Source organism: Oncorhynchus masou, chromosome 1 (assembly GCF_036934945.1).
Source record: "Oncorhynchus masou masou isolate Uvic2021 chromosome 1, UVic_Omas_1.1, whole genome shotgun sequence".
NCBI lineage: Eukaryota > Metazoa > Chordata > Actinopteri > Salmoniformes > Salmonidae > Oncorhynchus > Oncorhynchus masou.
Window position 1 is genome coordinate 58,386,277 of NC_088212.1, and position 14,429 is coordinate 58,400,705.

The following is a 14,429-nucleotide window of genomic DNA, read 5'->3' on the forward strand; positions in this document are numbered from 1 at the left end:
TTGAGTGTATGAAAACTTCTGACCAACTGGGAATGTGATGAAAGTAATAAAAGCTGGAAAAAAATCATTCTCTCTACTATTATACTGACATTTCACATTATTAAAATAAAGTGGTGATCCTAACTGACCTAAGACAGGGAATCTTTACTTGGATTAAATGTCAGGAATTGTGAAAAATTGAGATTAAATGTATTTGGCTAAGGTGTATGTAAACTTCCGACTTCAACTGTATGCCCATCAGCTGTTTATACACTTTGAACTACTTTATTAAATGCTTTGATCTTGAGGGCGAAAAAAAGTCACATTATTTTGAATTATATCCCACAAGACATGCCATCAGAGGTCTCTTCACAATTCCCAAGTCAAGAACAGACTATGGGAGGTGCACAATAGCGCATAGAGGCATGAGTACATGGAACTCTATTCCACATCAGGTAACTGATGCAAGCAGTAGAATCAGATAAAAAATATATACAAATACACCTTATGGAACAACAGAGACTGTGAAGACATACATACACACAGGTACTGTACAGACATGCGCAGACACACACACTCTACACACACGTACATTGTAATCTTGTTGTATGGTGTTATTATACATGTTGTATTGTAGATATGTAGTGGTGTAATAATGTTATATGATGTACTGTTTTATATTTTGTTGTAGGTGTGATGTAAGTGCCTTAACGTGTTTGGACCCCAGGAAGAGTAGCTGCTGCCTTGACAAAACTAATGGGGATCCCTAATAAATACACATTCCCAATGTAGAGAAGACCACTTACGATGGAGTCATACTTGCTATATTTGCTAACGCCACCATCCTTAGTGTTCCCAAAGTCAGCAGCCTTCTCCTCGCCAGATACAGGGATATAATAGTCATTCCTCCTCATGGTGCCTTGCTCTTCCAACTCAGGGAGAAGACTACCAGAGAGGTTGTGTACTAGGAACGTTGTACCTGTGTGGGAGGAAAGAGATATGATTAGTATGGCACAATATACTGTAAGTATTTGATACTCTGGGATGAGCTTCCAGGTCAAATGGTGCTAAGAGGGTACTGTCCAGCTCAATGGCATGAGAAGCATCCCACCATTGTGTACTGTCTGATGAGGTTCTTGACAGCCACAAAAAAAAATAACCAACATGCTTTGGGTATTCATTTTTAGGGTAAACCAACAATGTGGATGAGGAAGTACACATATAGCTGACTATAATCACTGAGAATCTGACCGTAGTTGAAATCGCACTCAACATCTACATGCATGTTGTGTGAATGTTGAGCAAAAAGGTTTTTTTCAAAGCTCTAATGTAAAAGCACTGGTTGTGTAAACACGTCCATGAATCTCTAAAAGGCTAATGTTGTTTCGGTTTACCGTTTAGTCTTTTGTTCATTTGTCACCCCCACATGCCTGTATGACAATATTTCTATAAATATTTTAACATCTGAGCATACCTAGACAACGTACAGATCTGGTCTTTGATTAGAATCCCTGAGATGCCTTTTACAGTACATTGAGAAAATCTTCTTAGAGGGAATAAAATGGAACCCCACCAAGTATCTGCCTTTTCTTGGGTAATGACTCACAAGGATTCCCCTACCCTAGGCAATGCTAAGGACAGCTTCTGACAGTCAAAGACTCCTATATACTGTAAGTCAAATCATTGTAATAACCTTTCACAGATAAGGGGCCTTGGGTGCTCTTTAGGGAAAAAAAGGAGTGTGAGATGAAATTTGGAGGAGCCTGATATGGACCATTATAGGCTTAAGAATTACATGATATAATTACACTGACAGCTCCATTCAAATCAAAATCTGTGACCTGATGTCTTGCACTGCAAAATTCTGTGTTGGAATTTACAATTCAGTAATGATACAAAAATAATTGTGTATCTCTCCATAAAGATGCTATAAATGGTCAAATAGTCAAGTGAATCTATTCTGATTTAGAAGCTTGATTTGCTATATCAACATTAAACAAGTTATTGAGAGGTGAAGGAATATGATGTGATGGAGTAGCTAATACAAAATGAAATTACACCAATTCGATGGACATTTCCCAACTATGAACCAGCCTTCATGCTTATCAGAAAAAAAAACACTTTTCTATGCTAATTCCATTCCTCATCCCATTCAACATTAGAATAATTCAATAGCAGTCGTAGATAGATACTGTATATACCAAAAGCTGTCAGAAATATATTTCTTAACATATTTGTTTTTACGAATTCAAGCTGGAATGGTTTGAATGGTAGTATAAGGCATGCTTGAATAGAGTCGTGCTTACGTAAATATATTTGTCTGTGCGTATCGCTCTATCAGCTACTGTAGCCTAGCGTAGTCCAACTGGTTCCACAATGAACACTTGTCTCAGAATACTGACATCCAGGAAGACAAACCTCTCAAAGCTACATTATAGTGAATGGTCATGATGACAAATGTGTAATAAATCGTTTCAAACCCCCCAAAATGCCTAAAATATAAACATGCACAAATAATGTGTTAAAACTAAATCGAGTGGGCTTATATATAGTTAATGAAAGGCTACAGCCTGACTGCCTTCCTACACTATACATTTACTTTAGTCATTTAGCAGACACTTATCAAGAGCGACTTAGATGATCAATTAGGGTTAAGTGTCTTGCTAAAGGTCACATTGATATATTGTTCGCCTACTCGGGTCGGGGATTTTAACCAGCAACCTTTCAGTTACTGGCCAACGCTCTTAACCGCTAATCTGCTGCATATTCATCGATCAAATAAAGCTCTACTTTATCCAACCATAGACTACCTGTGGTGCGCTTTTTATTGGAGTTTATAGCCTACATTTAGAAAATAAATTCAAATTAACCATTATTCAAACAGAATTAACTTACCAGATACTTTATCATGATTGTTTATGGTTTGCATCGGATCATTTTCACCAGGTCTCTCCATTTGAACAGACTATTTAAACCAGTGATCACAACATATTTCCTCTCTCTGTCCTCCACGCTCTGAAAAACATATATCTAGACGATGCCTTCACTGCGCCCGTGGGCTCAATGCTATGGTGTGGCAAGGAAACCTCGGGTTTCCCACAAACGTCCCACTGCTTCCCCGCGAAGGCTAGCCTACTACAGAGGCTCGCTCTCTCTAAACAAGACATCTAATCCATACGCGTTACGAACTATATAATGTGCATTATGTGCCCTCCCACAATACGTCGCGCAAAATAGCTGTAATATATTTCAATGTAGTTCATCACTAGGATGGTAAAAGTGGTGGTGAGAGCACCAGCAAAAGACAGCTGGTGCCGCCCACGCCACGATCTGATGTCTCCTCCAACATGGGTAGGTGTGAGGGTATCCGTCAAAATCAGATGTTTCATTTGACTGAGCAACGCGGCAACATATTACATATGGTTCTATGATTTCTAATAATATAATGATTAGACCTGCACCGGCATGCACTCGGCTTTTCATACCCGTATCAAATGATTGATGGCTGATTTAGTGAACCCAAAAAATGAGCAAATTAACTTAATCAATGGATTTACTTTTTCAATGAAAAAAAACAACAGTATATAGTAGTTCGAATGAGGGCATTTCACCAAGTCAATACCTGGAGGCGACAGTCCGAACCAAGAGTTACAGTCACAGATGAAGTGATCAAGAAAAAGGTCAGAAGTACCATAGAACATGTACAGAATGTAAAATATAGATGCCAAGTCGCACACTATATCTAACTTTTATGGGGGACATTCTGGATACCTGCGGAATTTGAATTGTACGTAGCCGGCGTGGGAACGACTTCGTTCTGTACGATGCTTACATTTGTCAGGAGCATGATCATAGTACAAAATGTAACTCTCCATAACAAAATATTTAAAAACGTGTTTTTATATGTAGAAATATTTCATAGGCCCATATTTACATGTGGATAATCTATTTTTCGAAACATTCTGTAAAATATACTCTTTTACGATTGGGTTACCGGGATGCCACAGAGAAACACCAGGGAAACCACCACCGCGACAACGAAACGCACCTGAGCTTTGAATTAACTTGGTAAAACGAAACAATATTTACTGAAAGACAGCAATTAGGCCTACTTTAGTTCAGCACAATAAAACAATAATGTCCAGACACACACAAGTTAAAAAAAAAAAATATTTTAAAAACTGCACTTTCCCACATGGTTCCAGTCTCACCTTTTTCTGCGACTCACCTGTGTCGAAGATTGTATGTTATAATGACAAGATAGCCGACTAGAAATATGTGTCCTCAATGTTTAGGGTCAAACGAGATCAGGTGGGACCATTCTAGCCAATGAGAGGGCAAAACAACAGTGAAACAACGAAGTCGTTTTTCTGAAAGTTACCGGTATGCCACTTGATTCCAACTTATGTCAGTACATTTGTAACAGCCTAAACATTATGAAACTTATATTTGATGAAATATGCATTACGTAATTCGACACTCTCTTATAGACCTCCGTTCAAAAAATGTCTCATCTCACCTGGACAGATTTTGGGAAGAGTAAAGCCTGTCCCTTCGCTTCTTCCTCTCTGCCTGTGTCTACCTGCTCAACGACCTCCCTGCTACTACTCCCTCTTCGAGAATGAATCAGGAAAAATGTATTGTTGTCGTCACCTTAGTGCCACAAACAATAGCCTACAGAGTTTGGCATTGGATTACCATTGAAGTTTACAAATAGTCTTGCAAGTCTGTGAATCAGAATAATAATATATCAATATCAGGTAAGCCTATGATGACAATAGGAAATGCAATTCAACACATTAGGAATGCTTTCAAAATCTCCGCACACACATTCCAGCCTGGGCGTGTGGGGACTGGTATGCAGCAGGGAATAAGGTCCAACAGGATGGCACTCTCACCTGTTTTCAGATCAGAGCCAGACAACCTGAGACTTCTAAATGCAGTAGGAAAGTGACAATACATGCATAACAAGTATTATGTTGTGCATCATTCACATCTGGATTCAACCACCTGTTCTGTCACATCTTTAAAAAGTAGCCTGTGTCTGTGCACACAGTCTTGTTGAAAACACAGATGGGAAATGGAATAGAAATACCTGTTGAGGGGATGGATGTAATTAGGTTAAAAATAAATAATCATATTCAGCTGATGGACTTTTTTTAATACAAATAATCAATGGACAATGAAAGGCCATCTGAATACATTTTCCTACCAAATTCTTTTGCAACAATAGTGACTTTACATATGTAAAATGTTTCCTACAGTGCTCTGGACAAATAGGTATGTTATTCTGGGCGGTAACAAAAATAATTTCTCCTTCAAATTTATCCAAGCATTGGTATCCTTCTATTGTTAATTTGATGAGTTGTCTGGAGCCTTTCCATGATGTCAGTCCTTTGGTAGAGGCTGTGGTCTTCTCAAACCACAATCCCAATGAATGTATCCATGCAGGGCGTGCCAGTACTCAGGAATTCTTCTTCATTCACTTTAAGTAGTAATCAACTGTGTAACAATCAATGTGTGTTTTGCCTTCAGCTAACATTTTGGTATGGTGGTCTCTCACTGTGGGGCCACACCATTTTAGGCAAAGTCACAGGAAGCTCCAATCATACAACGTCTGTCAGAGAACCCAACTACTTATAAGGCACCTCAGCACCCATCCTCTACTTAATGATTTGTATTCTTCCTTTACGGCAAAGGCAAGATCTCTATTTCTCCTCAGCACGACTTGAACCACTACTGTCCTGCTTAACTGTTCACAGGTGACCTGTTCAGCCCTTGCCACTAAGCGTAGGATAACAGCATGCCGTCGTGAAGTTTGAACACACTTACACACAAAAAATGTACTTCTCAGTCTCCAGTCGAAGATAGCACCACATCCTTCACCCCTCTAGCCTAGTTAGCTACCTGCTTCATGCTGCTTTTTTCCCACCATGGTGGAAGAGTAAAGATACTTTTGATATTTGGTTGGAACACACTGCAAGGCTAACCTAGCTAGCTCACGAAGAACATGCTTTCTCTCCAGCTAACGGAGTGCTAGCAATAGCTAGGATATTAGCCCAAAGGGTGAATGCTAGCTAGCTAATGCCAGGACTAGCTCCATAGCTAACGTTTGCTGGCACACCATTAGAGTTCACTCTTTCTGCTAGCTATTTCTAACTACACTTGGTAGCATTACTTATCTGCTCGTTTAGCTTATCAGCGCCTGCACTGGCTAGACTAACTGGTTTTGCCTCTCCGTACTACAGTTGTGGGAGATGTTCAGCCTTTAGAGTATCACCCTCACGCGGTGCTCTCTGGCTAACAAAGTGATAACTACAGCTAAGTGTTTAGCCCACTAGGCTGTTACTAGCTAGCTAAGCTTTACAGACCCCATGGTCAGGGGGCCACCTAGCACTGTCTCCACTCCGTGCTTACAGCGCCCTGTCTCCAGAAATATAGAACTTAATGTTCCTTTGCCAAGGGGCACAGAGTCTTGCTATGTCTATAAAATCCTACCTCTGGTGTGCGTGAGTCATCAGGCTTGTGGACTTGTCTCAGCACCCAGGGACTCCAGATCCCACCCACGCAGTACTGGGGCAAGCGGTCCTTCACTGCAGCCTCTTCAAAGTCCTGACCTAGGGGTCCGTCCCCAGCGGCGGCGAGGAGCAGGGCACTTCTCATAGTGTATGGCCCTGCCCCTTCTCAGGCAGAAGACAGACCACCCCCAAAGCGGAGGATGGGTGCATCTGCTTTCTAGAGTTGGGATTGACACGTGACCTGCTCTCCCTGTCTCCTAGGTGTCGCCCTAAAGGGCAGGACACCTCTATCTCCTTCATTAAGTTTGCACTAGTATGCTACCCTGGTGAGTCTTGAGGGTTTCTTTGCTACCATGTTTAGGACCACTCAAGGGCATCGCTTGCAGCACCTCTGTATAGATACTTATTATCCGGTACGTTGGTTACCCCTCATTTGTTTTTAAGCTTATACAGAATAGATGTCTTTGCCCCTGCTCGGCGCATATGTCTCTTGGTTCGGGGCCTCTGAGAGATGGTTCTGTCACGACTACCTAGCTTCGGGGGCTATATCGCCATAGTGAGACAACAAAACAAGTATCTTCAAGCTAACTTAAGGTTACTTGCATAGCCCCGGTTCTCTGACAATATGAGTGAGGTCTCTCACCAAGTTTCCCTTCACACTTGCTTAAGGAAGAAAACATATGCTTGATAATGAATTAGAGGATGGGACCGTGGCACCTTATAATGAATGGGGTTCCCCACTCTGTCTTTGACAGATGTTGTGTGGTTGGAGCTTCCTGTGACTCTGCCTAGAAGGGCGTGTCCCCATAGTGAGAGATCTCAATCATATTATCAGAGAACCAGGGTCACACAAGCAACCTTAAATTACAGTTATTAGGTGTCCATTGTCAGGGTACAATTCAACCTTCGTAAAGATGCGTAAAAGGTTTGGTATAATTTCAGCCGGAAGATTTGAAAGTAGCGCTCACAAGCCAAAATGGGTCCCCAAACATTGTGCACAACTGTGTACAACATACGAGATGGATGACATTGTACACAGTTGTGCACAATTTCTGGGGACCTATTTTGGCTCGTGAGCGCTACTTTCAAATCTACCGGCTGAAATATAACAAAACCTTTAATGCATCTTTCAGAAGGTTGAATTATCCTTTTTACATCCTGAAAAAAAAGAAGATATATACACTGAGTATACCAAACATTAGGAACACCTTCCTAATATTGAGTTCCACCCTCCCTTCCCCCTTTGAACAGCCTCAGTTTGTAGGGGCATGAACTCAACAAGGTGTCGAAAGCGTGCCACAGGGATACTGGTCCATGTTGACTCCAATGCTTCCCACAGTTGTGTCAAGTTGGCTGCATGTCCTTTGGGAGGTGGACCATTCTTGATACACAGGGGAAACTTGAGCTTGAAAAACCGAGCAGTGTTGCAGTTCTTGAATCAAAATGGAAAACTCATTGGATTTGAAAAACGTCATCTTCACCCAACTTTTAACCTAAATCCAATGACATGGTGACATTGTTTGTTCATTTCTAGTTGAATTCACGTTAGTTGACAACTCAACCAAATGAAAATCAAAACTAGACGTTGAACTGGCGTCTGTACCTAAGTGGGGTGTTTCGATCACTGAGAGAATATTTAAAATAGATAAGATAGTGGCATGTTGTATTACTTCATGGAGCAAAACAAGTATTTATTTTAATAACGTAACACCTGCATCTGAACACAAACATTTTAGAAGATATATGTTTGGCCGAATCGAGAACGAAGATAGTATTGCCAAGTTAAGATTGGTCTAAAATTCTCTGCTCTAACCACAAACAGTACCTATCCTGTAACAGCTATTGACACATCACATTAGCCTGTTAGTCTGCTAGCTACCCTCCCCCTCAACTAAACACACAGCCCCAGGAGAATGTTCTGCACTCAGTGGAAGCAGAAACACCTCTTTAAATATATATATTATTCGATAAAGGGTGTGTCAAGAAAAACATCACACAAGGATGTGTAGGGAAATACGACAGAGACCGAAGGGGTGGCAAAGTTGGATTTGTTTAATGCAGGGATAAGGAACTCCAGCCCTCGGGGGCCTGATTGGTGTCACACTGTTTTCCCCATCCCTAATAGCTAACACACCTGATTAAAGTAATTGCATTCCAAACGGAAGACCATGATTAGTGGTCTTCAATTTATTGGAGTTACAGTAGATGTGTTAGCAGGGTCTGGGGCAAAATTATGTCACCAATCAGACCCCCGAGGAATAGAGGTGCCCATCTACTGGCACACACTGGTTGAATCAAAATTGCTTCCACATAATTTCAATTAAATTACGTTGAAACAACATGGAATAGACTTGGAATAGATGTTGAATGGACGTCTGTGCCCAGTGGGCAGCCCTGGTTTAGAATTCTGACTGCAAGGTTCCTGCACAGTGCCTGTACTCAGCGCACACCTTCAGCTTGGGAAGCATTACATTTCAACCCCCAATGGTCAAAGTATACCTAACTTTTTTGAATTACTCTAGAACAATTTTATAAATGGCAACATTTTCTAGATCTCATAAGGTACAACTAGAGCTCAATGGAAGATAGTCATCAAAACATAGGAATATAGCCTCCCGAGTGACGCAGCGGTCTAAGGCACTGCGGCATCACTACAGCCTGGGGTTCGAGGGTTTGGCTGGGTGGGCTCATCGCACTCTAGCGACTCCTTGTGGCGGGCCGGGCGTCTGCAAGCTGATGGTTGTCAGTTGTACCGTCTTTCCTCCTTCACATTGGTGCAGCTGGCTTCCGGGTTAAGTGGGCGGGTGTTAAGAACAGGTCCTTGGCAGGTCCTGTTTCGGAGGACGCATGACTCATGACTCGACCTTCGCCTCTCCCGAGCCAGTTGGCGAGTTGCAGCGAAGAAACAAGATCGCAATTGGATATCTCTGTTTCAGAACGCATGTGTAGATTTAAAAACAATCAGATATTTCACAATATGTCGTTTTAGGGAAGTTTTCATGATCCCTAGACACTCATGGAAAAATAGGTTGGAGAACCTTTACGCCAAGAAAAGGGGGGGTTTGATTAATTCAGTTCTTTAACCCAAGGTAATGTTGGAAGATTATTGTACATGGAATTATAATAGGGAGAATGGTGTGCAATAAACTGGTCTGTTGTCCACGGAACTGTGATGACATGTCAAGTATTACGCTATGCGCCATATTCAAACTGCTTGGTCTGTGCTCCACTCCATAATAATTTAATTAGCCTACATATATTTTAGTTGTTGTTGTACTTTTATCGCTTTTCATGATATCCAATTGGTGGTTACTGTCTTGTCCCATGGCTGCAACTCCCCTATGGACTCGGGAGAGGCGAAGGTCAAGAGCTATGCATCCTCCGAAACACAACCATGCCAAGCTGCACTGCTTCTTGACACACTACTCGCTTAACCTGGAAGCCGGCCGCACCAATGTGTCGGAGGAAACACCATCCAGCTGGCGACCGAAGTCAGCTTGCAGGCGCCCAGCCTGCCACAAGGAGTCGCTAGAGCGCGATGGGACAAGGAAATCCTGGCCGGCCAAACCCTCCCCTAACCCGGACGACGCTGCGTCAAATGTGCGCTGCCTCATGGGTCGCCCTGGCTGTGACACAACCTGGGATCGAACCCAGGTCTGTAGTGACGCCTCAACCACTGCATGCAATGCCTTAGACTGCTGTACCACTCGGTAGGTTACATTTATTTTTTTACTTTACATTAAATATTTTCAACTGTTAGAGATTCTCAGGAACAACCAAACGGCCGTGACGTCGTTTACAGAGGAAGCAAATTAAGGTAAAGAAACAGATTTAAATGGAAAGCTATACCAACTGAAGGGAACTAACAGCAAATTGGCAGTTAAATATGTGTACTTATTAGGCCTACTGTCGTTTGATTCTGATAGAAATAGGAAACAGAGAAAGTCAGCATATGTAATTGAAACTTTGGAGAGTGCCCAAAGGTCAAACTTGCCACAATGCTTTGCATCTTCAGTACCTGCACCAAATAGAGAATGATAGAGGCCTCTAGTGGCCTAAAGGCCATTTTAGCAATGGCAGCGCAACATAGAGCTTCCACCATTTTAATGTTGTCAACTACATCGTCAGGAGGGATCAGCCAGTCGTGAAAAAGAAAAATGATGACTTCAAAATGGAGATTGCCTCAATGGCACTGCCATTGCCCTCACAGACACCATAGTGGGAAGTATATAGGGAAGCACTCTCTATCATGCTCTATGGCTTGTGTCTCCAAGTTTCAACGAGGGACGATGTGAATATATTTTCCTACTAAATGGTTCTGCAACAACAGTGACTTTACATATGTAAAATGTTTCCTGCAGTGCTCTTGACAAATGCTGGTGCATAGCCTACAGGCCTATCTCAATTGATAACCACTGACATTAAACACATCAGTTTAATCCACAAGTGGAAAATAGAATAATAGGGATGTCATTCTGGGTGGTGCCCTTATCCAAGCATTGGTTTCATTCTATTGTTAATTTGATGAGTTTTCTGGGGCCTTTTCATGATGTCAGTTCATTGGTAACCTGATCTAGGCTAAACTCTCACGTGACAAACCACAATCCCAATGACTGTATCCGTGCGGGTGGCCAACTACTCTGACATTCTTCTTCTTTCACTTTAAATTACAACTGTAAATCAACCCATATATGTTTTTCTTTCAACTAACAGTTTGGTATGGTGGAAGTGGATCCTCTTTCAAATACTAATTTTGGTCTCTCACTATGGGGACACACCCTTCTAGGCAGAGTCACCGGAAGCTCCAATCACACATCTGTCAGAGAACCCCACTCCTTATAAAGCGCCACACTTCCATCCTCCACTTCAATATTAGTTTTCTTCCTTGCGGAGAAGGCAAGCTCTTTATGAGGATTGAGCACACGTACCGAAAAATGTACGTCTCAGTCTCCTGTCGAAACTAGCACCACAGCCTTCCCCCCTCTAGCCCACTTAGCTTCCCGCTTCGTGCTGCTTTTTCACACCATTGTGGAAGAGAGAAAATATCATTTTTGAGATTACGCTGCAGGGCAAAGCTAACCTATCTATATCATGAAGAACAAGCTTTCTCTCCAGCTAGCAGTGTGCTAGCAATAGCTAGGATATTAGCCCAAGGGGTGAGTGCTAGCTAGCTGATGCCTGGACTAGCTCCACAGCTAACGTTGGACAGCACATGATTAGAGCTCACTCTTTGTGCTAGCTATTTCTACCTACACTTTGTAGCATTAATTCTCCCCTCATTTAGCTAGCACATGGCAAGCTTAGCTCTCTTAAATATAGTTTACCTACTTTCTGTCAGTTGTCCTTTTTTACTTAAATGTTCCCACTTACACGGTACTACGGTCCAAGAGACTCTAAAACCAAGCCAGCTACCACGTCAAGGCTAGTTTTTACAACTACTCACCGAAGCTGGGCTAAAAGACGGTTGTTTTGGTCACAAGTGTCTTCCAAGCTAAAGTTGTCCCCTCTGTACCGATTTAAATTCAAGCAGAGGCTGGACTGGTAAATATCAGTCACCACCTCCAGAAATATATCACCCTATGTCCCCTTGCCAAGGGGCACAGAGCCCTGTTATGTCTATAAAAGCCTAGGGGCTCCAGGGGCTCCAGACCACACCGACGCAGTCCTGGGCAAGCGGTCCTTCACTGCAGCCGACCTAAAGGGTCTGTCCCCAGCGGCAGAGAGAAGCAGGGCACAGCTCATACAGTGTCTGGCCCTGCCACTTCTCGGGCAGAAGACGGACTCCCCCAAAGTGGAGGAGGGGTGCATCTGCTTTCTAGAGTTGGGCTTGACATGAGAACTGCTCTCCTTGTCTCCTGCCGTTCCAGGAGACAGGGAGGACACTTCTCTCTCCTCTCTTTCATCTATACCAACTGAAGGAAACTAACAGTAAATTGGCAGTTAAATATGTGTGGTTATTAGGCCTACTGGGTTATTAGGCCTACCTAAGTTATGCATAGTTCATGTTAATATTCCATTACACTACACTAGGTCCTCCATTCCCGAACATGAAGCCACCTGACCCTAGCAGGAAGGACCAGAGAAAAGTGTTGGCTTCGTTAAAACTTCTTCAGGATTGGTGGGTCCCCTGCGGGACGGCTGAGCTAACGTAGGCTAATGCGATTAGCATGAGGTACTCAGTAACAAGAACATTTCCCAGGACATAGACATATCTGATATTGGCAGAAAGCTTAAATTCTTGTTAATCTAACTGCATTGTCCAAGTTACAGTATCTATTATAGTGAAAGAATACCATTCTATTGTTTGAGGAGAGTGCACAGTTTTGAACATGAAAAGTTATTAATAAACAAATTAGGCACATTTGGGTAGTCTTGTTACAACATTTTGAACAGAAATGCAATGGTTCATTGGATCAGTCTAAAACTTTGCACGTTCACTGCTGCCATCTAGTGGCAAAATCTCAATTGCACCTGGGCTGGAATAATAATACATTATGGCCTTTCTCTTGCATTTCAAAGATGATGGTACAAAATTTTTTTTTGTTCTTTTCATTGTATTATATTTTACCAGATCTAATGTGTTATATTCTCCTACATTCCTTTCACATTTCCACAAACTTCAAAGTGTTTCCTTTCAAATAGTACCAATAATATGCATATCCTTGCTTCAGGGCCTGAGCTACAGGAAGTTAGATATTGGCATGTCATTGTAGTCAAAAATTTGAAAAAAGGGGGCTTAGGAGTTATGACTTAGTATTGAGTAAAATTAAGATCACTCATGTTCATATTTAGATTTAGAGTAACTGACAAGAATTGGATCATGACCAGCCTTAGTTTACACTCTGGTGGAAAAACAGATATGTAATGCATTTGTTGTGCCAATTAATTGTGCCAATTAATGCATACCACAACGGTCGAGAAGTGCGTACACACTGTAATCTACATCCGTTGTTAAACTTGAGTGATGACTAAGCCCAAGAAGATTTGTAACTTCACATGATTAAGCCTATGTCAATACAGATCTGACCAGGGATTGCCAGGGAGAGTACACTGAGCAGTCTGGAAAATCTAATATTGTGCATTTTGTGACTGAATGCAACAAAAAAGAAACAAGCACAGCGACATGATCACACAGTTCACTCTTTGCCTCTCAATCACAGACTCACTCATGCACTCACTTACTCACATAGTTTAGCTTTATGATTATTCTCATTTAAGATAATTCAAATCAAATTTTATTTGTCACATATACATGGTAAGCAGATGTTAATGCGAGTGTAGCGAAATGCTTGTGTAGGAGAGGCATGACATACATGACCTTCTGGCTCTCCTCTCTGCTCAGGCCCCAGCAGAACAGGCCCAGCTCTAACAGTGGTCTTCTCTACAGGTTGTCCTGCTCCAATCCCCTTTGGCACCAGCTCCTGCCACTACAAAAGAGGATTCCTTTAAAGAGTTCCTGCAGGATACATGTCATTTGAATGATATCACACACATACTTGTGTGCGCAAGCACTAACTCATTCCGTCACACACACACACACACACACACACACACACACACACACACACACACACACACACACACACACACACACACACACACACACACACACACACACACACACACACACACACACACACACACACACACACACACACACACACACACACACACACACACACACACACTTGATTTAGGTCCATGTATAGTAAAGACTTTGTCATTAAAATAATGTTGTGCCTCGTTCAGATCTTCCAAGCACACCTCTGCCAGCCACATCACCACTGGACCCATCAAGAGATGAGGTTGCCTCTTCATTTTGGACCACGACCGATGGACAGAGCCCATTAAAGCTGCCAGTGATGTCCTACTGGCCAAACACCATGGGGAGGAAGAGATCCTGAAGTAGGTAGATTTGCTTTGCTCTCAACA

General features: G+C 42.2%; 1 protein-coding gene across 1 annotated transcript in view; it reads right to left on the reverse strand.

Moving 5' to 3' along the window:
* LOC135547157 (anoctamin-1-like) overlaps positions 1 to 3,295 on the reverse strand; it is a 47,103-nt gene extending 43,808 nt beyond the window's left edge. Inside the window, exons 1-2 of the mRNA XM_064975881.1 lie at positions 2,875 to 3,295; positions 786 to 958 (exon numbers count right to left, since the gene is read on the reverse strand). Coding sequence (XP_064831953.1) covers positions 786 to 958; positions 2,875 to 2,935 — 234 coding nt within the window. The 5' untranslated portion in view covers positions 2,936 to 3,295. The remainder of the gene's footprint in view (positions 1 to 785; positions 959 to 2,874) is intronic.
* Between the last annotated feature and the right edge of the window lie 11,134 nt (positions 3,296 to 14,429).